Source organism: Heterodontus francisci, chromosome 22 (assembly GCF_036365525.1).
Source record: "Heterodontus francisci isolate sHetFra1 chromosome 22, sHetFra1.hap1, whole genome shotgun sequence".
Classification (NCBI taxonomy): Eukaryota; Metazoa; Chordata; class Chondrichthyes; order Heterodontiformes; family Heterodontidae; genus Heterodontus; species Heterodontus francisci.
The window spans coordinates 29,843,393-29,868,425 of NC_090392.1; the positions used below are offsets into that span (position 1 = coordinate 29,843,393).

General features: G+C 45.2%; 1 protein-coding gene across 1 annotated transcript in view; it reads right to left on the minus strand.

The window, feature by feature from the left end:
- LOC137381292 (zinc finger protein 850-like) overlaps nt 1–20,925 on the minus strand; it is a 62,055-nt gene extending 41,130 nt beyond the window's left edge. Inside the window, exons 1-2 of the mRNA XM_068053641.1 lie at nt 20,492–20,925; nt 17,703–19,158 (exon numbers count right to left, since the gene is read on the minus strand). Coding sequence (XP_067909742.1) covers nt 17,703–18,805 — 1,103 coding nt within the window. The 5' untranslated portion in view covers nt 18,806–19,158; nt 20,492–20,925. The remainder of the gene's footprint in view (nt 1–17,702; nt 19,159–20,491) is intronic.
- Nucleotides 20,926–25,033: the final 4,108 nt, after the last annotated feature.

Here is a 25,033-nt window from a genome sequence, read left to right on the forward strand (position 1 = left end):
CTATCTGTTCTCCTTACGATTGAATCCACTATCACTATGGCTCTCCCACTCTTTTTCACCCCTCCTGTGCAGCAGAGCCATCCATGGTGCCACGAACTTGGTTGTTGCTGCTTTCCCCTGGGAGGCCATCCCCACCACCACCCCCCACCCCCCAACAGTATCCAAAGTGGTATATCTGAGAGAGGGATGGCCACAGGGGACCCCTGCACTATCTGCCTGTGCCTACTATTCCTCCTAGAGGTCACCCATCCCTTTTCTGCCTCTGCAGCCATTACCTGTGGTGTGACCACCTCGCTAAACATGCTATCTACTATGTCCTCCGCATCACGGGTGCTCCACAGTGAATCCATCCACAGCTCCAGCTGCCCAATGCGGTCAGCTAGTAGCTGCAGCTGGACACACTTCATGCACACTGGAAGTGTCCCTGATTTCCCACATAGCGCAGGAGAAGCATGCCATGGGACTGAGCTCTACTGCCATTACTTAGCCTTAGATTAAGCTCCTTAGTGACTCCCTTTAATTTAGACTACTCATTATGCTAGGAACCTTATTCCACTCCAAACACTACCTACTATAATCTAAAATCCCTACCTTTACTTTTACGTCAGCTATTGAAAATAGTAAAAAAGGGTAGAAATACTCACCTGTTCCGACTTACCAATCAGCTGCTTCACCTTGCAACACGTCACTTTCTGAACTGTGACGTCAGTCGTGGAACTCTCTCGCTGTCCCTGTGAGAGTATGTCTCTTTTAAACTGCTGGAACTTCCGCTTGCCAGTCCCTGTCTCCTTGCAGGTCCGCCTTGGTCTCGCAATAATAGCAATCAGGAACTCCCTCTACTTCAATTTCAGACTGGGCAGCCTGTGCTAACTCTCAGTACTGGGTTGGCTTGCTGAGCCTCAGCTAGGGAAGATCCATTTAATTAATTCCCTGGGTCTCCTAACTTTCCAAAGAAAGTCTCAGACAAACAGACCTCATTCATCTGTCTGCAGTGTCAATTCAGTCTCCCCTGGGGAAGCTGGTTTGGTCATGGCCCAATTCACTGCACATTCAGGGAAACTGCAGGGGACCCGTCTCCTACCACTGCCCTGTCTCTCTGACCTCCTTTGGTCTCTCTATCATTACTGGGGAAACTACCACCTTCGCCCCCGGCAGATCATTACCGAGGAGCAGGTCAACCATGTCCACAGGCAAACTAGGGACAATCCCTACAGTCACTGGTCCCAAAATTAAGTGACACTCCAAGTGCACCTGGTGTAAAGGTACAGGTATATACTGCCCTCCTATACCATTCAGCACCATTCTGGTATTTACTGCACTTTCTGGGGGGAAAGGTCAAGCCTTTTCCCAGTAAAAGGCCCCATGTCCCTAAACATTACTATGGGCTTGCTTGTCCCACTTGAGGGGTATGGGATTAATCTCCCTTTGGATACCGGATCCTATTAAATTTTCCTGCACCCACAGCAGTATGTTTTCTGGGTCTTACTGGTGCTGCAGTTAAAGCCATAGCTTGTTCAGCTGTGCTTTCCTTCATGGTTCTTTCTCCTCACGTAGCGGGTGTGCCCTGATTAACCCTACAGGCTTTCCCTGTAGTTTCCAGCAGTCAGCTCTTAGATGCCCTGCTTTATTACAATGGAAGCACACAGGTCTCCTGGTCTCACTCCTACTTACAGCACTTTCCTTTGTGGCTGGAGGAGGGCCCCCTGTGTCTCCTGCTTTACTTTCTCTCCCAGGATTGCTTGGGCTTCTATCACCTTCCCACCCTTTGTCCTTTTTGGATTTGTGGGGGTCACTTGGAAAGGTTTTCCCCTGGGGAACCGACTTCTATATTAGAGCAAACTCATCAGCCAGAACTGTGGCTTGCCTCGCTCTATGCACCTTTTGTTCCTCCACATGGGTCTTTTTTGGAAGGTGGGAGAGAGTTTTTAAATTCCTCAAGCAAAATCACCTCTCTGAGGTTTTCATAGCTGGCTACACTTTTAAGAGCCCTCAACCACTGGTCAAAAGCCAGCTGCTTACTTCTCTCATATGTTTTATCAGCTTGCTTCCTGAGGGTTCTAAACTTCTGGTGTAGGCTTATGGTACTAGCCAATATGCCCCAAGGATATCATTTTTTGTCAGTTCATAATTTGATGAACTGTCATTTGGCAACAGGGAATAAACCTCATGGGCATTTCCTATTAGCTTACTGTATAACAGAAGAATCCAAGTCTCAGTTGGTCATTTTAACTGCCTTGCCAGTTTCTCAAAATATACCAAAAATGCTTCCATGTCTCCCTCTTTGAATTTTGGAATCAATTGGCAAAATTTTAAAAATTCCGTACACAGCTCCACACTGGTATTTTCCATGCTTTCACTGGGGTACTCTGTTGCCCCCTAGTTAACTCAAGTCGCCTCAGCTGTCTTTCCTCTCATTCCTTCTGGAAATTTCTTTCTTTCTCTCTCCTCTCTTTTTCTTTGTCCTGTCTCTCCCTTTCTCTGTCTTCTAATTCAAGTTTCCTCTGTTCCAATTGTATCTTTGCTAGCAATAAACTGTTAGAGTCTATTTCTAACCCTGTCTCTGCTTCAGATTCAAATGAAACGTGGTTGGCCACTAGTCTTAGGAGTTCAGACTGCCTAGCCCTGGTATCTAAAGTGATCCCACTCTGCTCAGCCATATTTCCCAACTCTTCCATAGAAGTGCCTTTAACTTATCCCAAGTTACTTCACTCTGGCTTGCAGAGGTATTGGCTTCAGTCATGGACATGTTACAACCAGGTGAGGAAGGGGTCTCAGGCTCCCCTCTCAGCCTTTTCCTTGTTTGGCCGTAACAGGGTTTAACTTTTAAAACAGTGTTTTTAGCTTCCCCTCAGTGAGTCCTTGCTCACTGCTCTCTAATTGTAATTGCAAAGAAATCAACCAGACAGGTTGTCTCAGATTTAAGCAAGAAAGGTGTAAGTTTATTAACCTTAAAACTCTAACTCAGTTAAACTACTAAAAATACATGATGCGACCACACGAGCATGCATACACGATAAACACACACACAAATAGAGACAGAGGAGGGGAAAAGTTTGAAGTAATAGATGGAGTTCAGTTACTGGTTTTGGGTTACATAGAAACATAGAAAATAGGAGCAGGAGTAGGCCATTTGGCCCTTCGAGTCTGCTGCACCATTCATTATGATCATGGCTGATCATCCAACTCAGTAACCTGTTCCTGCTTTCCCCCCATATCCTTTGATCCCTTTCGCCCCAAGAGCTATATCTAACTCCTTCTTGAAAATATACATGTTTTGGCCTCAACTGCTCTCTGTGGTAGTGAATTCCACAGGCTCACCATTCTCTGGGTAAGACATTTCTCCTCATCTCAGTCCTGAAAGGTTTACCCTGTATCCTTAGACTATGACCCCTGGTTCTGGACTCCCCCACCATTGGGAACATCTTTCCTGCATCTACCCTGTCAAATCCTATTAGACTTTTATAGGTGTCTGAGATTCCCCCCTCACGCTTCTGAACCCCAGCGAATATAATACTAACCGACTCAATCTCCCCTATGCATCAGTCCCGCCATCCCAGGAATCAGTCTGGTAAACCTTCGCTGCACTCCCTCTATAGCAAGAACATCCTTCCTCAGATAAGGAGACCAGGACTGCACACAGTATTCCAGGTGTGGCCTCACCAAGGTCCTGAATAATTGCAGAAAGACATCCCTGCTCCTGTACTCTAATCCTCTCGCTATGAAGGCCAACGCACCATTTGCCTTTTTTACCACCTGTTGCACCTGCATGCTTACCTTCAGCGACTGGTATACGAGAACATCCAGGTCTCATTGCATATTCCCCTCTCTCAGTTAATAGCCGTTCAGATCTGCCTTCCTGTTTTTGCTACCAAAGTGGATAACCTCATATTTATCCACATTATACTGCATCTGCCATGCATTTGCCCACTCACTTAACTTGTCCAAATCACCGTGAAGCCTCTCTGCATCCTCCTCACAACTCACCCTCCCACCCAATTTTGTGTCATCTGCAAATTTGGAGATATTACATTTAGTTCCCTCATCTAAATCATTAATGTATATTGTGAATAGCTGGGGTCCTCGCACCGATCTCTGCGGTACCCCACTAGTCACTGCCTGCCTGCCATTCGGAAAAATACACGTTTATTCCTACTGTGTTTCCTGTCTGCCAACCAATTTTCTATCCATTGCAATACACTACCTCCAATCCAATGCGCTTTAACTTTACACGCTAATCTCTTATGTAGGACTTTGGACGTTCAGAAGGCTTTCGACAAAAAAATTGCATCCACTGACTCCCCCTCATCAACTCTCCTAGTTACATCCTCGAAGAATTCTAGTAGATTTGTCAAGCATGATTTCTCTTTCGTAAATCCATGCTGACTGTCTGATTCTACCACTGTTCTCCAAGTGCTCTGCTATAAAATCTTTGATAATGGGCTCTAGAATTTTCCCCACTACTGACGTCAGGCTGACTGGTCTATAATTCCCTGCTTTCTCTCTACCTCCCTTTTTAAATAGTGGGGTTACATTAGCTACCCTCCAATCTGTAGGAACTATTCCTGAGTTTATAGAATCTTGGAAGATGATCACCAATGCATCCACTATTTCTAGGGCCACTTCCTTAAGTACTCTGGGATGTAGATTATCAGGCCCTGAGGATTTATCAGCCTTCAATCCCATCAATTTCCCCAACACCATTTCGCTACTAATACTGATTTCCTTCAGTTCCTCCCTCTTTCTAAACCCTGTGTTCCCCAACATTTCTGGTATGATATTTGTGTCCTCCTTTGTGAAGACAGGACTAAAGTTTGCATTTAGTTGGTCAGCTATTTCTTTGTTCCCATAATAAATTCCCCTGTTTCTGACTGTAAGGGACCTACATTTGTCTTCACCAATCTTTTTCTCTTCAAATACCTATAGAAACTTTTACAGTCGGTTTTTATGTTCCCCGCAGATTACTCTCTTACTCTATTTTGCCCTTCTTAATCAATCCCTTTGTCCTCCTTTGCTGAATACTAAACTGCTCCCAATCCTCAGGTCTGTTTTTTTTCTGGTGAATTTGTATGCCTCTTCCTTGGATCTAATGCTATCTCTAATTTCCCTTGTAAGCCATGGTTTGGCTACCTTTTCCGTTTTACTTTTGCGCCAGACAGTTGGATGTAAAGTCTTTGAAGTTAAGTCTTGCAGTTCTCGTTGGGGTCCAGTGCACACTTTCAAACTTGTTTCGGTGGTCTTTTGTCTTGAGGCTTGAGGTGGGTCCCTGGAACTTTGTGAGAGAGAGACAGACAGAAAAAAGGAGACCTTCCTTCTTGAAGTTCAATTGCAGTCTCTTTCTTTCTGTGTCAGACACAATTCCAAAAAGCCCCAGGTTGGCCAGCAGGTTAGTCATGTGACTAGCTCCCTGTTTGAAACAACCTCCCCTGTGAGGTTTGTGGATTCCTCCAATCTTACCAGACACACTCATTTGTGGGGGGAGGGGTTTGGAATGTTGGCTCTTACAGAGACAATGACTCTCAATGTCTTTCGATCATCACTATTGACAAAACCCAACTGGCTAATTGGATCAGAGAGTACTCCCATTGTCTCTCCATGCCACTGTCTTTTAGAATTCAAATGTGCAGCCATGTTTTCAGCCACTCTTCTGTGGTCTTTTAAAACAAGTATGTTCAATGTCCAGTAAGCGTTTAAATAATGTTCCATATGGCGAAATTAATATTTTTCATTTGGCAGGTGTGGTTTCTGTTGCACGATACATTCCCAGAGCCTGCAAGTTATACCCTGTGGGATCGCTACATGGATATTGTCATTGGCACATTGTTCAAACCATTTTTTAAATTCAACAAACAGATTACAACATCGATGATAAAAGCAAAATACTGCAGATGGTGGAAATCTGAAATAAAAACAAGAAATGCTGGAAATACTCAGCATCTGTGGAGAGAGAGAAGCAGAGTTAACATTTCAGGTCAGTGACCCTTCATCAGATTACGACATTGAGTTCAGTCCGAATTCAGACAGAATGAATTTGGCTAGAACTAAGGAACAAAAAAGATGCAGTTACATTTCTGTGGTGTCTGTAGGCCACCAACTAGTGGGAAGGACAAGAGGAACAAATTTTAAAGGAAATTACGTAGAGGTGCAAAAATATAGGGTACAAAGAACAGTACAGCACAGGAACAGGCCATTCGGCCCTCCAAGCCTGCGCCAATCTTGATGCCTGTCTAAACTAAAACCTTCTGCACTTCCGGGGACCGTATCCCTCTATTCCCATCCTATTAATGTATTTGTCAAGATGCCTCTTAAATTTCGCTATCGTACCTGCTTCCACCACCTCCCCCGGCAGCAGGTTCCAGGCACTCACCACCCTCTGTGTAAAGAACTTGCCTTGCACATCCCCTCTAACCTTTGCCCCTCGCACCTTAAACCTATGTCCCCTAGTAACTGACTCTTCCACACTGGGATAAAGCTTCTGACTATCCACTCTGTCCATGCCACTCATAAATTTGTAAACCTCTATCATGTTGCCCCTCCACCTCTGTCGTTCCAGTGAAAACAATCCGAGTTTATCCAACCTCTCCTCATAGCCAATGCCCTCCAGACCAGGCAACATCCTGGTAAACCTCTTCTGTACCCTCTCCAAAGCCTCCATGTCCTTCTGGTAGTGTGGCGACCAGAATTGCACGCAATATTCTAAGTGTGGCGTAACCAAAGTTCTGTACAGCTGCAGCATGACTTGCCAATTTTTATACTCTATGCCCCGACCGATGAAGGCAAGCATGCCGTATGCCTTCTTGACTACCTGATCCACCTGCGTTGCCACCTTCAGTGACCTGTGGACCAGTACGCCCAGATCTCTCTGCCTATCAATACTCCTAAGGGTTCTGCCATTTACTGTATACCTCCCACCTGTATTAGACCTTCCAAAATGCATTTCCTCACATTTGTCCGGATTAAACTCCATCTCCCGTTTCTCCGCCCAAGTCTCCAACCGATCTATATCCTGCTGTATCCTCTGACAATCCTCATCACTATCTGCAACTCCACCAACCTTTGTGTCGTCCGCAAACTTACTAATCAGACCAGCTACATTTTCCTCCAAGTCATTTATATATACTACAAACAGCAAAGGTCCCAGCACTGATCCCTGCAGAACACCACTAGTCACAGCCCTCCATTCAGAAAAGTACCCTTCCACTGCTACCCTCTGTCTTCTATGACCGAGCCAGTTCTGTATCCATCTTGCCAGCTCACCTCTAATGCCGTGTGACTTCACCTTTTGTACCAGTCTGCCATGAGGGACCTTGTCAAAAGCTTTACTGAAGTCCATATAGACAACATCCACTGCCCTTCCTTCATCAATCTATACTATAATGCTGGACCTGGTTCTTGGGAATAAGGTGGGCCAAGTGGATCAAGTGTCAGTTGGAGAACATTTGGCGGACAGTGATCATTGTACCATAAGGTTTAGGCTGACTATGGAAAAGGACAAAGAACGATCCAGAGTAAGAATAATTAACTGGGGGAAAGCCAACTAAACACTGTGAGGGAAATCATATTATAAAAAAAAAAAAAGGGGCGGCACAGTGGCGCAGTGGTTAGCACTGCAGCCTCACAGCTCCAGGGACCCGGGTTCGATCCTGGGTACTGCCTGTGCGGAGTTTGCAAGTTCTCCCTGTGTCTGCGTGGGTTTCCTCCGGGTGCTCCGGTTTCCTCCCACATGCCAAAGACTTGCAGGTTGATAGGTTAATTGGCCATCATAAATTGCCCCGAGTATAGGTAGGTGGTAGGGAAATATATAGGGACAGGTGGGGATGTGATAGGAATACGGGATTAGTGTAGGATTAGTATGAATGGGTGGTTGATGGTCGGCACAGACTCGGTGGGCCGAAGGGCCTGTTAAAGTGCTGTATCTCTAAACTAAACTAAACTAAATGGGGTACGAACTGGGATGAATAAGTTGGAGTCTAAGGTTGGCAGGAAAAATGGTCGCTGAACAATGGGCTACCTGCAAAGAAGAGATCGTTCGGGCACAATCAAGGTATGTTCCCTCAAAAGGGAAAGGTACAACAGACAAATCCAGAGCTCCCTGGATGACAAGAGATAGAGATTAAGATGAAGAAGAAAAGGTGTGCTTACGACAGATGCAAGGTAGAAAATACTATTGAGAACCAGGCTGAATACTGAAGCTTCAGAGGGGAAATGAAAAAGCAAATAAGGGAAGCAAAGAGAGAGTATGCAAAGAGATTGGCAGTTAAAATAAAAAGGAATCCCAAAGTTTTCTATAGTCATATAAATAGTAAAAGGGTGGTAAAAGGAGGAGTGGGGCCAATTAGGACCAAAAAGGGGATTTACGCAGGGAGGCAGAGGGCATAGCTGAGGCATTAAATGAACACTTAGCATCTGCCTTTACTCAGAAGATGCAACCCAGACAATGGTGAAAGAGGATCTAGTTCAGACACCTGGAAGGGTTTAAAATTGATGAGGAGGAGGTATTTGGATGGGATGTCTGTAATTAAAGTAGATAAGGAACCAGGACCAGATGAGATGCATCCAAGGATACTGAGGGAAGTGAGAGTGGAAATTGCAGAGGCACTGGCCATAATTTTTCAGTCTTCCTTTGACTCAGGGGTGGTGCCAGAGGACCGGAGAATTGAAACCATTACACCCTTGTTCAGAAAAGGGTGTGAAGATAGGCCGAGCAACCACAGGCCTGTTAGTTTAACTTCAGTAGTGGGGATAATTCCAGAAAGAATAATTCAGGACAAAATTAATCATCACATGGACAAATGTGATTTAATTAAAGAAAGCCAGCATGGATTTCTTAAGGGAAAATCATGTTTAACTAACTCACTGGAATTTTTTTGAGGAGGTAACAGAGGGTTGATGAGGGCAATGCAGTTGATGTGGTGTACATGGACTTTCAAAAGTCATTTGATACAGTGCTGCACAACAGACTTGTCATGGAATAAAAGGGACGGTAGCAACATAGATACGAAATTGGGCTGAGTGACAGGAAACAGAGTAGTGGTTCATGGATGTTTTTTGGGCTGAAGGAGGGTTTCTGGTGGAGGTCCCCAGGGGTCAGTGTTGGGACCGTTGCTTTTCCTATGTATATTAGTGACCTAGACCTTGGTGCACAGGGAACAATTTCAAAGTTTGCAGATGAAACAAAACTTGGAAGCATAGTGAACTTTAAAAGGACAATTTGGTGGAATGGGCAGACAGGTGGCAGATGAAGTTTTCAGTGCAGGGAAATGTGAAGTGATTAATTTTGGTAGAAAGAACATGGAGAGACAATATAAAATAAAGGGTACAATTCAAAAAAGGTGCAAGAGCAGAGGGACCTGGGTGTATATGTGCATAAGTCATTGAAGATGGCAGGACAGGTTGAGAGAGTGGTTAATAAAGCATACAGTATCCTGGGCTTTATTAATAGGGGCAAAGAGTACAAGAGCAAGGAAGTTATGTTGAACTTGGATAAGACACTACTTCAACCTCATCTGGAGAATTGCGTCCAGTTCTGGGTGCTGCACTTTAGGAAAGACATGAGGGCATTGAGAGGGTGCGGAAAAGATTCATGAGAATGATTCCAGGGATGAGGAGCTTCAGTTATGAAGATAGATTGGAGAAGAGAAGGCTGAGAGGAGATTTGATCAAGGGATTCAAAATCATGAGAGCTGTGGACAGAGTAGATAGAGAGAAACTGTTCCCACTCGTGAAAGGATTGAGAATGAGAGGGCACAGATTTAAAATGATTGGCAAAAGAAGAAAAAGCGACATGAGAAAAAAACTTTTCTTGCAGCGAGTGTTTAAAGTCTGGAATGCATTGCCTGAGAGTATGGTGGAGGCAGGTTCAACTGAAGCATTTAAAAGGTAATTAGACTGATATGTGAAAAGTAAGAAGGTGCAGGATTACGGAGAGAAGTCATTGGAACTAGGGAAATGCTCATTAGGAGAGCTGGTGCAGACATGATGGGCCAAATGGCCTCCTTCTGCACTGTAATAATTCTGTGAATTTTGTGATCTGAGTTGATAGAATATATTTATTTCTGAGATTGGACTGGAGAATTCTGATCACATTCATTAAAGAATGGAAATTTGTAGCTGTATTCTCCCAGCAATGAGGTTATTCTTTCAAATACCATCAGTGCCATCTCTAGATCATGTTTCAGTAATGTCCTCCACTCAAGTGGAAAGTGTGGTTCATGTGGTGAAGAGCAGATTGCAGCCATCATCCATCTGAGCCTTGAGCTGCACCCTGTCATTTTAAAGCATAGAGAACTGGGACTGCCGGGAGCAAAACTCTGGAGTCCATCACCATCTCAATGGCAAGATCTTCAGCTGTTCCTGGGAAGAGGGAGGAGGAGATACTGGACAAGGACAGGGTTAACCAGAGAGGGAGATTCACTGCCCCACACCATGTCTGGCCAATCAGAGCAGACACAACAATAGGAGGAGGCCATTCAGCCCCCTCAAGACTGTTACACAGGGACAGGAGGAGGCCATTCAGCTCCCTTGAGCCTGTTGCACAGGAACAGGAGGAGTAGAACTTAAGAACAAAAGGGGGAAATCACTTGGCTGGGAGTGTACTGCAGGCCTCCAGTCAGGGAGAGACCGAGGAAAAGATATGTAGGCAAATCTCAGAGGTGTAAAAATAATAGGGTAATAATAGTAGGGGATTTCAACTTGCCCAATATCAACTGGGATAGTCTAAGTGTAAAAGGCTTAAAGGGAGAGGAATTCTTAAAATGCATACAGAAGAGCTTTTTGAGCCAGTACATAGAAAGTCCTACAAGAGAAGGGGCAGTACTGGACCTAATCCTAGGGAATGAAGACGGACAAGTGGTAGAAGTGTCAGTGGGGGAGCATAACTCTGCAAGATTTAAGGTAGTTATGGAAAAGGACAAAGACTGGCCAGAAATAAAGGTACTGAATTGGGGGAAGGCCGTTTTAATTTGACATAACAGGATCTGGCCAAAGTGGACTGAGAGCTGCTATTTGTAGGAAAGTCTACATCAGGCCAGTGGGAGTCATTCAAAGAGGAAATAGTGAGGGTTCAGAGCCAACATGTACCCGTTAAGGTGAAGGGTAGGACCATCAAGTCTAGGGAACCCTGGATGTCAAGGGATATAGAGGATTGGATCAGTTTAAAAAAGAGGCTTATGGCAGATTCAGTGCGCTGAAAACAGCGGAGGCACTCGAGGAGTATAGAAAGTGTAGGGGGGGGGTACTTTAAAAAAGTAATCAGGAGAGCAAAGGGGGGACATGAAAAAAACATTGGCGGTCAATATAAAAGAAAATCCTAAGGCGTTTTATAAGTATATCAAGGGCAAGAGGATAACCAGGGAAAGAGTAGGGCCCATTTGGGCCTAAAGTGGCAATCTATGCGTGGAGTCAGAGGACATAGGTGAGGTTGTAAATGATTACTTTTCATCTGTGTTCATTGTGGAGAACGACGATGTAGGTGTAGAAATCAGGGAGTGGGATTGCGATATACTTGAACTTATTAACATTGAAAAGGAGGAAGTATTTGATGTTTTAGCGGGCTTAAAAGTGGATAAATCCCCAGGCCCAGATGAGATGTATCCCAGGCTGTCATGTGAGGCAAGGGAGGGAATAGTAGGGGTTCTGACACAAATTTCAGATCCTCTCTGGCCACTGGGGAGGTACCAGAGGATTGGAGGACAGCGAATGTGGCACCATTATTCAAGAAGGGTAGCAGGGATAGACCAGGTAATTACAGGCCAGTGAGTCTAACATCAGTGGTTGGGAAACTATTGGAAAAAATTCTGAGGGACAGGATTAATCTCCACTTGGAGAGGCAGGGAATAATCCGGGTTAGTCAGCACAGCTTTGTCGGGGAGATCGTGTCTAACTAACTTGATTGAATTTTTCGAGGAGGTAACTAGATGTGTAGATGAGGGTAAAGCAGTTGATGTAGTCTACATGAACTTCAGTAAGGCTTTTGATAAGGTCCCGCTTGGGAGATTGGTTAAGAAGGTAAGAGCCCATGGGATCCAGGGCAATTTGGCAAATTGGATCCAAAATTGGCTTTGTGGCAGGAGGCAGAGGGTAATGGTCGAGGGTTGTTGGCAGAAAATTGGCGGTGTTGCAAATAGTGAGGAGGAAAGCCTTAGATTACAGGACGATATCAATGGGCTGGTAAGATGGGCAGAGCAGTGGCAAATATAATTTAATCCTGAGAAGTGAGGTGATGCATTTTGGGAGGACTAACAATGGATGGTAGGACCCTAGGAAGTACAGAGGGACCTTGGTATACTTGTCCATAGATCACTGAAGGCAGCAGCACAGGTAGATAAGGTGGTTCGGAAGGCATATGGGATACTTACCTTTATTAGTCGAGGCATAGAATATAAAAGCAAGGAGGTTATGATGGAGCTGTATAAAACACTAGTTAGGCCACAGCTGGAGTACTTTGTATAGTTCTGATCGCCAAACTATAGGAAGGATGTGATAGCACTGGAGAGGGTGCAGAGGATATTCACCAGGATGTTGCCTGGGCTGGAGCATTTCAGCTATGAAGAGAGACTGGATAGGCTCGGGTTGTTATCCTTAAAGCAGAGAAGGCTGAGGGGGGACCTGATTGAGGTATATAAAATTGAGGAACATGGATAGGGTAGATAGGAAGAAACTTTTTCCCATTAGCAAAGGGCTTCAATAACCAGGGGGCATAGATTTAAGGTAAGAGGCAGGAGGTTTAGAGGGGATTTGAGGAAATTTTTTTTCACACTCTGGGTGGTTGGAATCTTAATAAAAGCAAAATACTGCAGATGCTGGAAATCTGAAATAAAAACAAGAAATGCTTGAAATACTTAGCAGGTCTGGCAGTATCTGTGGAGAGAGAAGCAGAGTTAATGTTTCAGGTCAGTGACCCTTCTTCAGAACTGGCAAATATTAGAAATGTCAAAGATTATAAGCAAGTAAAGCGGGGGTGGGGCAAGAGATAACAAAGGAGAACGTGTAGAAAGGACAAGGTCACAGAATAGCTAACCAGAAGGTCGTGGAGCAAAGGCAAACAATAGGTTAATGGTGTGTTGAAAGACAAAGCATTAGTACAGATAGGGTGTTAACGGACTGAAAATTGAACAGCCGCAAGTACAAACATGAAAAAAGTGGGTAAGCAAACTGAACAAACTAAGATAAAATAAAACAAAATAAACAAAAAAAAATGTTAAAAAAAAGAATAACTGAAAATAAAATTAAAATGGGGGGCCAGTCCTGCTCTGTAGCATACAAAGCTACGGGCCAAGTGCTGGAAAATGGGATTAAAATAGATAGGCTTGATGGCCAGCACAGACATGGTGAGCCGAAGGGCCTGTTTCTGTGCTGTATAACTTTCACTCTATAACATGGTTGTTAAAGTTAAAGAAGTAGGGTTCATTAACACACACAAACTCGGGAAGGGTTGTAACTTCGTAATACACACTCAAACATACAAGAAAAGGTTAAAGGCATAAAAAAGGCAAAGACATTTACTGAATAGAAAATTGGCAACTATAAACTAACATGAATTTCAGTTGAAACTAGAGTCCATTTTAATCCATAGGAAGTTCAAAAGTGGAGATCACCAACTGGAAATGCCGAGTGGGGAAAGAGCTGGGGGAAATACCTCTTCTCTTACACTTTCTTCTTGCACTCCGAGGTAAATGGAGGTAGCTTAATTGCTGGAGTCAACTTTTTGACAGAGAAAGTTGCCAGAAAGCAGCTTTTCTTGCTGCTTTTGCAGACTATCTTTTCCTCTGTGTCTTGCAAAAAGGCCTGAGAGAGAAATTAATGCAGTTTGAAGGCAGCCGTGGTTTGAATGAGATATACCCTCAACTGCTACAGTTTCAAATCCAGGCAGCTGAAAAGGGTGGCTTCTGCGTCCTGTGACTGGGTGCCTTCAAGTAGCTATCCCACCTGATCGTCCTCCTCCATTTTAACAAGTGGAACACAACTAAAAAAAACCCTTAAACATGCTGTATAAAATGGCAGTTGACAATAATACCTAAGTGCACAAAACACAATCTACAGTTGCTTCTCATGTATTCATGACAACACCATCACCTGCAAGTTCCACTTCAAGCCACACATCATCCTGACTTGGAACTATATTGCAGTTCCTTCACTGTCACTGGATCAAAAACCTGGAACTCCCTCCCTTACAGCACTGTGGACATATCTACACCAGATAGACTAGAGTGGCTCAAGAAGGCAGCTCACCACCATATTCTCAAGGGCAATTAGGGATGGGACACAACTGCTGGCCTTGCCAGTGACTTTCCCATCCCGTGTAAAGAACTCCAAGTCTGCAACCTTCAGCAGGGTTACAGCGGGAGTGATTCCAGAGTGACTGCCGGGATCCTACTCCCATGGATGTTCCAGCTCATGTATCCTGCTGTCTAACACGAACACATCAATAGGGATTTCCTGGAAACACATTGCTGATCCTTCTTTATCTGGCAATTAAATGACTATTGTATAATTGTACCAGCAGCTACTAGGCAAAATCTAACCAATTTATTTTCAACAAATATTTTAAATGAGTTAATGCCTGCCTTAAAATGGTCGACTTAGGAGTATCATGCAAACATGTTACATCTTTGTACAATAATTACCACAGACATGTTCAGACTGGAAACTTAAACCTGCCGTTTCAGTCTGGAACAGATCATAGAACATAGAACATAGAACATTACAGCGCAGTACAGGCCCTTCAGCCCTCGATGTTGCGCCGACCTGTGAAACCATCTGACCTACACTATTCCATTTTCATCCATATGTCTATCCAATGACCACTTAAATGCCCTTAAAGTTGGCGAGTCTACTACTGTTGCAGGCAGGGCGTTCCACGCCCCTACTACTCTCTGTGTAAAGAAACTACCTCTGACATCTGTCCTATATCTATCACCCCTCAACTTAAAGCTATGTCCCCTCGTGTTTTACACCAATCTCTGATTTGACAGCACTTTTCCAGCATTCACCGTTGTTCTTCCTGACTCGAAACATAGTTTATTTATTTAGAGATACAGCACTGAAACAGGCCCTTGGGCCCACCGAATCTGTGTTGTAAAGGAGCCTTCTGTTTCATGCCCCAGAGCACTGAACCATGGAAGAGAGCGGCTGGGACACATTTCTTACAGGCCTCTGGATTAACCCACATGGAAACTTTGCTGTCAGTGAAGAGAGACGAGAAAGACCGAAGTGCTGTTTGACCCTAAAGGACTGTGTCCAGGTGGGAGTTCTGTTCCTGCCATACGATCCTCCCCCCAGATTGTTCTTTCTGAACTCCAGCCAGGTGATGCTAAACACTCGGTGGGAAAAATAAAAATCTACGACGGATTAAAAACAAAGCTGATTTATTTGACAGATATCCAGAATATTTAACTTCAGCCAAGTTATAGGGTTATTAATATCAGCAGAAACAAATGCCAACTTTCAGAATAGAAACAGACAATTTATAGCCCAGGAGGCCATTCAGCCCATTGTATCTGAGCCAACTGAAAGGTATCCAGCTTAATCCCACTTTCCAGTTGTTACGATCTCAGAGTTAATGGGAAAAATACGAACTATGAACCCCCAGACCAATTTAACAAACTACACAAGATTTCACAAAGGCTATTATAACTAAACGAAAAGAAATCTCCAATTAACTAAATAACACTTTGTAATTAGCTGATGCACCAAATTACAATCAAAAGGTATTTTCTTTACTTATTCAACACTTGATATCTAATACTACACTTTCACATTGCACAGTCCTTTTTGATGATGAAATCCTTTGCGGGTTAGAAGTCCCAAATTTCTCCCAGTTGCAATTGGCTGCATCTCCCAGACTATTCCAAAAAACAATATTTTTCTTTGCTCACCTCTCCAAGCACTTCTGACATGGACATCTATGGATAATGTGAGTTCTGGTGATCCTGTGGGCCCTTTACTCCTCCACAAACTTTGACTCTCAAAAAACATCTTCAGAGAGCAGGTGTTCACTCACTCTCTCTCTCTCTAGCTGCCCTGCTGGGTGCCTTCTCTTACAGCTTCCCTTGAGGCCTCACCCCAATGGGTTCTCTTACGGCCTGCTTCAGGCCACAACGTGATGGGTCATTCATTACAGCCTGCTTTTCTCCATAGAATCATAAAAAGTTTACAGCACAGAAAAAGGCACCTTGGCCTTAAAGTCTGTTAAATTTATCTGGTCCTAGAATTCAATAGTTTATTTTCTTCTCCAAAGCTGTTCGGGCTTTCCATTGCCCCCAGGTTTTTTAGTTTTTAGTTTTTTTAGTTTTAGAGATACAGCACTGAAACAGGCCCTTCGGCCCACCGAGTCTGTGCCGACCATCAACCACCCATTTATACTAATCCTACACTAATCCCATATTCCTATCACATCCCCACCTGTCTCTATATTTCCTTAACACTTACCTATACTAGGGGCAATTTATAATGGCCAATTTACCTACCAACCTGCAAGTCTTTTGGCTTGTGGGACGAAACCGGAGCACCCGGAGAAAACCCACGCAGACACAGGGAGAACTTGCAAACTCCAGGTGTTACCACCTGCCAATTTGTCTACATGTTCTCAATGGCTGACTCCTTGATTTACAACCCATAAGTCTGGGAGGGCAAAACTCATTGTTTTTCAGGTGTTAATGCTGTCGTCTCAGTTCTTCAGAAAAGTCTTTGATCTGTTCCCTCTGTTGTTCTGGTAAACTTTTGCAGAGTGGGGTGGCGCAGTGGTTAGCACCGCAGCCTCACAGCTCCAGCGACCCGGGTTCAGTTCTGGGTACTGCCTGTGTGGAGTTTGCAAGTTCTCCCTGTGACCACGTGGGTTTCCGCCGGGTGCTCCGGTTTCCTCCCACAGCCAAAGACTTGCAGGTTGATAGGTAAATTGGCCATTGTAAGTTGCCCCTAGTGTAGGTAGGTGGTAGGAGAATTAAGGGAAGGTGGGGATATGGTAGGGAATATGGGATGAATGTAGAATTAGTATAAATAGGTGGTTGTTGGTTGGCACAGACTCGGTGGGCCGAAGGGCCTGTTTCAGTGCAGTATCTCTCTATGACTCTGAGTGGAATTGAGGTCATCTCACCTCCTGGATTCCATCTTAAACTTAAAAAAAAATCACAATCTAAGACATAATCATGTTGCAAGGTCCAATGTTCACATCAACAGAAACAAACCATGACTGTGGCTCTGTTGGTACCATTGCCACCCGAGTCAGAAGGTTGTGGGTTTAGGTCCCACTGCAGAGAGCTTGCTGTGTGCAATTGGCTGCCGTATTTCCTACATTACAACAGTGACTACACTTCAATCATACTTCATTGGAAGAGGTGGTGGAGGCAGGAACCCTCAACATTTAAGAAGTATTTAGATGAGCACTTGAAACATTATAGCATACAAGGCTACAGGCCAAGTGCTGGAAACTGGGATGAGGATAGATGCTTGATGGGCCAAAGGGCCTGTTTCTGTGCTGTATGACTCTATTGGCTGTTAAGCATTTTGGCATGTCCTGAGGTAGTGGAAGGTGCTGTATATGTGCAGATCTTTCTTTAACCATCAGAATGAACATGATTCAGTTATGGATGTGATTAACAGCAGCAACAATAGCAGAATCCAACCCCTGTACTCATTTGTGAACTCGTTGGTGTAGCAGTAGGGTGGATGAACGAGTGAATCTCTTTCCACACACACAGCAGGTGAACAGTCTCTCCCCAGTGTGAATGCGCTGGTGTGCCAGCAGGTTGGCTGACTGAGCAAATCCCTTTCCACACACAGAGCAGGTGAACGGCCTCTCCCCAGTGTGAGTGCGCTGGTGTACAGTGAGGTGAGATGACCGTCGGAACCCAGTCCCGCAGTGAGAGCACTTGAAAGGTCTTTCGTCGGTGTGAACACGCTGGTGTGTCAGCAGGTTGGCTGACTGAGCAAACCTCTTCCCACACTCTGAGCAGGTGAATGGTCTCTCCCCAGTGTGAACTCGCTGGTGTGTCAGCAGGGTAGATGACTGAGTGAATCCCTTCCCACACACAGAACAAGTAAACGGCCTCGCCCCAGTGTGAACTCGCTGGTGTGCCAGGAGGTTGGCTGACTGAGCAAACCTCTTCCCACACTCTGAGCAGGTGAATGGTCTCTCCCCAGTGTGAACTTGCTGGTGCGTCAGCAGGATAGATGACTGAGTGAATCCCTTTCCACACATAGAACAAATAAATGGCCTCTCCCCAGTGTGAACTCGCTGGTGTGTCAGCAGGTGTGATGAACAAGTGAATCCCTTCCCACATTCTGAGCAGGTGAAAGGCCTTTCTCCAGTGTGAATGCGCTGGTGTAGCAGGAGGTCTGATAACTGAGCAAATCCCTTTCCGCACACAGAACAAGTAAACGGTCTCTCCCCACTGTGAACTCGCTGGTGTGCCAGCAGCTTAGATGACCGAGTGAATCTCTTCCCACACAGAGAGCAGGGGAATGGTCTCTCACCTGTGTGAGTACGCTGGTGTACAGTGAGATCAGATGATTGCCTGAACCCAGTCCCGCAGTAAGAGCAGCTGAAAGGTCTCTCATCAGTGTGAATACGTTGATGGAACATTAGATCCCCGGAACTTTTATAGCACTTCCCACAGTCGGAGCAGGTGAACGGTCTCTCATCAGTGTGAACCCGCTGGTGTTTCTGCAGAGCGGATGAATGATTGAATCCCTTCCCACACTCGGAGCAGGTGAATGGCTTCTCCCCGGTGTGACTGCGTTGATGAATTTCCAGTTTGGATGGGTAATTGAATCCCTTCCCACAGTCCCTACATTTCCACGGTTTTTCCATTGTGCGGATGTCCTTGTGTCTCTCCAGGTTGGATGATCAGTTGAAGCCTCATCCCCACACAGAACAGTTTCTCCCCACTGTGAATGATGTGATGTTTCTTCAGGCTGTGTAACTAGTTAAAGCTCTTTCCACAGTCAGTGCAGTGGAACACACTCGCTCGGGTGTTTGTGTCTTGGTGCTTTGCCAGTCACACTGATGTTTTGAGATCTTTTTACACAGATAGAACAAATATTTCTCCTTCCACATTCAAAGGCCGATGATATTCAGGTCCTGATGAATTGAGTGACTCTGTCAGATCTTGATGTGATGTTTGGTTTGAGTTTCTACTCTGCAAATCCTCCCTTTTGAATACCCTGTAAAAGGAGGAGTTTACAAAAGTCATCACTGTCAGTACAGGATAGAAATTCAGAAGACAGTTACAGTTTCTCTGGAAAATTCATTGCTCCGTTGTTTCCCTCCAAACATGTGATCCATTCAAACTAAAAGAAGCCAAAATAAGCAACAAAGTCCCAACAAAAGCAAAATACAGCAGATGCTGGAAGTCAGAACTAAAAGCAGAAAGTGCTGGAAATACTCAGCTGGTCAGGCAGCATTTGTGGAGAGGGGGAAGCTAATGTTTCAGGTCGATGACTTTATCAGAACTGGTAAAAGTGAGAAAGGTTTTGAGCAAATGAAAGGGGGGATGGGAGAAGAACAACAAAGAGAAGGTCTGTGATAGAGCAGAAGGTGGGAGAGATTAAATGACAAAGATGTCATGGAACATGGAAGAGGCAAAGGAAGTGCGAATAGTTGTAGTAAAAAAGAAAGCATTTGTCCGGAGAGAGTGTTAATGGCAGAATAATGAACATCTCTGTCTGTTTAGTTTAGTGATACAGCACTGAAACAGGCCCTTCAGCCCACCGAGTCTGTGCCGACCATCAACCACCCATTTATACTAATCCTACACTAATTCCATGTTCTTACCACATCCCCACCTGTCCCTATATTTCCCTACCACTTACCTATACTAGGGGCAATTTATAATGGCCAATTTACCTATCAACCTGCAAGTCTTTGGCGTGTGGGAGGAAACCGCACCCGGAGGAAACCCATGCAGACACAGGGAGAACTTGCAAACTCCACACAGGCAGTACCCGGAATTGAACCTGGGTCGCTGGAGCTGTGAGGCTGCGGTGCTAACCACTGCGCCACTGTGCAAAAACATGAAAAACAAGTTTAAGACCAGCTCATGATGGAAAGAAAAATCAAAATAGGGTTCAAGGTCTGAAATTGTTGAACTCGATGTTGAGTCCAGAAGTGTATAAAGTGCCTAAAGCAAAGGAAACCTTCCCAACTAAACAAGAATGTTGGGACAGTATCTATGAGATACTCTGTACCCTGAGTTGCCCACCAGACGCAGAAGGTATCAAGCGTGATCCCTCTCCACGGTCATCATCAAGACCACAGTAGAGGAGCTGTCAGCCAGAGTGACACCCCAACCTCCAACATGGCTCCCACACATTCCTGTTTGAACCAGGCCCAAGAACAGGTCCAGGATGAAGGGCCTCTAACTTACCCACCCTCAATACCAAGCGACCTAAGAATAGGAGCTAAACTGTAACTAAAAGTTGTGGAACAATCTCTTCAGGTAACTATACAGGGTCTGTTTCCTCTCACAGTGAATACATCCATGGCCCATGGACTTACCTCGGCTGCAAACATCACATGCTGCCTGGGAATGGAGAAAGCTGCTTTCAAACTCTGTTGTCCAGAAAGCCTCACATTCCGGGCACTCGGACCCGGTTGGGAAACAGATGTAGAAGCCCCGCCCACACACTGCTCTCACCAAGATGGCTGCCAGTGCCCCCGATCCTGTCACCTCGGGGTAAACACAGGGCCTACGGGCTCTTATTCGAGGCCTCAGGCCTACCCCAGGAGTTTATGAAGCTTCCCAGCCCACCCACGGCTCCAGTTCCTCCCCTGCGCCCACAATCTCCTCCCACGCCGCCTCAGTCCGTCGGGAGAAGCCCCATAACTGCTGCTCCACTACGGGGGACCTGGAGTTTCTTATTCGCGGCTTGCGGTCTACACCCGGTGTTTCTGAAGCCCACCCGCCGGCTCCATTCCTTCCAAATGCTCCGCGACTCTCACCCGCTGCAAAAGTGTCTCCAGTACTCGCACGGCTCCGATCACAATGACACTGCGCCTGCTCCAGATACAGGCCAGCACTGCGCCTGCGCGCTGTGCTCCTGTAGCGTGAATCGGGCACATTCACTGAAATGAAAGTAAAATACTGCAGAGGCTGGTCTTCTGAAATAAAAACAGAAAGTGTTTTAAACACTCAGCAGGTCAGGTCAGAGCATGACTACCCGAACCCGATGGGACCAGACGACACGTGTCAGGTTCGGTAATATAAAAGCTAAATACTGCGGATGCCGGAAATCTGAAATAAAAACAAGAAATGCTGGAAATACTCAGCAGGTCTGGCAGCATCTGTGGAGAGAGAAGCAGAGTTAACGTTTTGGGTCAGTGACCCTTCTTCGGAACTGAACTAACAGGTTGCTCTTCTGGGTCCACATTCGGGCTTGGGTCGGGTCGGGTTGGACACAGTAACAGCCAAGACGTCAAGGTGGGAAACAGTCCACACTGGCCTGCAGTAAGTGATACCATCCAAGATAGAGTACAACCTACTGGTGGTTGGGTTGGGCGCGGGGAAAAAGTGAAAGGACTCGGGCCGGGTCGGGTTTCATTTGCAGGCCTTTAGCATCTGTGGAGAGAGAAACAGAGTTAATGTTTAGGTCTGTGACCTTTCATCAGAACTGGACCCAGTTCCATAATATCAACTCTATCTCCAGCTTCTTTTGGTGGCCTTAAAAATTTCTCCCCTTGCAAAAATGCTGCTTTGATGTCAATGGCCTTACATTCCCATGAGCATGTCGCTAATAGGCTAGGAAAATCCGTAAACTTGCTTTTCCTACTGTTGGGGAGTTTAACATCTTGATCGCTTCGTCATTCCCGAGCTACACGACTGGCTTTAGCTTTATATGTACCATCGGGAAGTACTTTCTTTATACAGATCAAGCTATGGGACAATGCCACCTGTCCTCTATCTGGCACCTCTGCGTATACGCCAAACTCTCTCTAACTGTCAAGCTTTCTTTGCTTTGCATCCTTTACCAATTTACCATCTAACTTGTTAGTAGCCACTAGAGCTTCTCTATCTTAAGGGCTCCTACTTCTTGTGGCACTCTTCGCCAGCTCTTTGGTCCTTGCTCTTGTTAAACTCTGTCGCCTACCAGATTTATCCACATCTAAGGGCTACCACTGACCAGAAACTGAACTGGAGTAGCCATATAAATACCGTGGCTACAAGAGCAGGTCAGAGGCTAGGAATCCTGCGGCGAGTAACTCACCTCCTGACTCCCCAAAGCCTGTCCACCATCTACAAGGCACAAGTCAGGAGTGTGATGGAATACTCTCCACTTGCCTGGATGGGTGCAGCTCCAACAACACTAAAGAAGCTCGACACCATCCAGGACAAAGCAGCCCGCTTGATTGGCACACCATCTACAAACATTCACTCCCTCCACCAGCGACGCACAGTGGCAGCAGTGTGTACCATCTCCAAGATGCACTGCAGCAATGCACCAAGACTCCTTAGACAGCAACTTCCAAACCCACGACCTCTACCACCTCGAAGGACAAGAACAGCAGATGCATGGGAACATCACCACCTGCAAGTTCCCCTCCAAGTCACACACCATCCTGACTTGGAACTATATCACTGTTCCTTCACTGTCGCTGGGTCAAAATCCTGTAACTCCCTTCCTAACAGCACTGTGGGTGTACCTATCTCACATGGACTGCAGCGGTTCAAGAAGGCAGCTCACCACCACCTTCTCAAGGGCAATTAGGGATGGGCAATAAATGCTGGCAGAGCCTGTGATGCCCACATCCCACGAATGAATAAAAAAAAAAATTCCTCTCCCTTTCTGGACTATTCGACCTGTCCTTCCTATGACCAGACTTCCTCTCACATGTTAGTGATCTTTTCTTTGGACTATGATCATCAGGCCCACTGTCTGAACTTATACTACGTTTTTTGGCCTTCCACATTTTTACTTCCTTCTGCCAATCCATAAGTCTGATATCCTGTCCCTTGTCTTGCACATTCTGCCAATGTTTGTATTTCCCTGTGGTGTTTCCTGTCCTTCCTATAATTGCGGCTTCCCTCCATTTACTAGCTCCTTCTGTCATATACGTCCCTCTCGTCCCAACCTTCGGTAGTTGACCTTTGGGATAAATGGTCTTATCTTGATCTTCACTATCACTTTTGGTTCACTCTCAGTCAACCCATTATCTGACACAATCTGTTGCTTGTCAAGGTCTGACCTAGGCGTATGCAAAGTACATGGTGCACCAGTGTCCATCATTTGTTCAGATTCTTGCAATGTATAATCAGTGCCAATAAGCAGCCAGGAATGTTTAACATAGAACATTACAGCGCAGTACAGGCCCTTCGGCCCTCGATGTTGCGCCAACCTGTGAAACCATCTGACCTACACTATTCCATTTTCATCCATATGTCTATCCAATGACCACTAAAATGCCCTTAAAGTTGGCGAGTCTACTACTGTTGCAGGCAGGGCGTTCCACGCCCCTACTACTCTCTGAGTAAAGAAACTACCTCTGACATCTGTCCTATATTGATCACCCCTCAACCTAAAGCTATGTCCCCTCGTGTTTGCCATCACCATCCGAGGAAAAAGACTCTCACTATCCACCCTATCTAACCCTCTGATTATCTTGTATGTCTCTATTAAGTCACCTCTCCTCCTCCTTCTCTCTAACGAAAACAACCTCAAGTCCCTCAGCCTTTCCTCGTAAGACCTTCCCTCCATACCAGGCAACATCCTAGTAAATCTCCTCTGCACCCTTTCCAAAGCTTCCACATCCTTCCTATAATGCGGTGACCAGAACTGCACGCAATACTCCAGGTGCGGTCTCACCAGAGTTTTGTACAGCTGCAGCATGACCTCGTGGCTCCGAAACTCGATCCCCCTACTAATAAAAGCTAACACACCATATGCCTTCTTAACAGCCCTATTAACCTGGGTGGCAACTTTCAGGGATTTATGTACCTGGACACCAAGATCTCTCTGCTCATCTACACTACCAAGAATCTTCCCATTAGCCCAGTACTCTGCATTCCTGTTACTCCTTCCAAAGTGAATCACCTCACACTTTTCCGCGTTAAACTCCATTTGCCATCTCTCAGCCCAGCTCTGCAGCCTATCTATGTCCCTCTGTAACCTACAACATCCTTCGGCACTATCCACAACTCCACCGACCTTCGTGTCATCCGCAAATTTACTAACCCACCCTTCTACACCCTCATCCAGGTCATTTATAAAAATGACAAACAGCAGTGGCCCCAAAACAGATCCTTGCGGTACACCACTAGTAACTAAACTCCAGGATGAACATTTGCCATCAACCACCACCCTCTGTCTTCTTTCAGCTAGCCAATTTCTGATCCAAAGCACTAAATCACCTTCACTCCCATACTTCCGTATTTTCTGCAATAACCTACCGTGGGGAACCTTATCAAACGCCTTACTGAAATCCATATACACCACATCCACGGCTTTACCCTCATCCACCTGTTTGGTCACCTTCTCAAAAAATTGGTTGATATGTTGCAAAATTACCGTTTTGCCACCAGTGCATAAAACTTTTCCTAGGCCTCTCCATTCTTTCTTCCCTTCTTTCTTTGTAATACACATGACCCGGTATTAAAATTCTTTTCTGATGGCCTGATCCGATACCTCAAAGCTCTCCTGATATTTTCTGAAACTTCCGCCTTAATAAACGCTCTTCTCCCTACATGCATGGCATTCAAATGTTCCGCAAAAATTGAACTAATTGTAGTCCACTCTAAAGCCGGGGGACGATCCCACATTACCAAAGATATTTTCGGATTCCTGCCATAAACTAATTGATAGAGGCTGTAGCCCCCAACAATGTTTTTCACGTGTACTGCCCATGCCAGTGCAGTCATAAATTTACAATTTGGTTGGTCAGCTAAAACCTGTCAGAATATTTCATCAATCACAGTGCGATTTCTCTTACAAATCCCAATAATAAAAGGACTTTCTGCTGCCATGTGCATTGCTACAATATTCATATTTTCACACATACTCCTGAACTCATCATTAACAAATTCTCCTCCATTGTCAGTTAGAAATC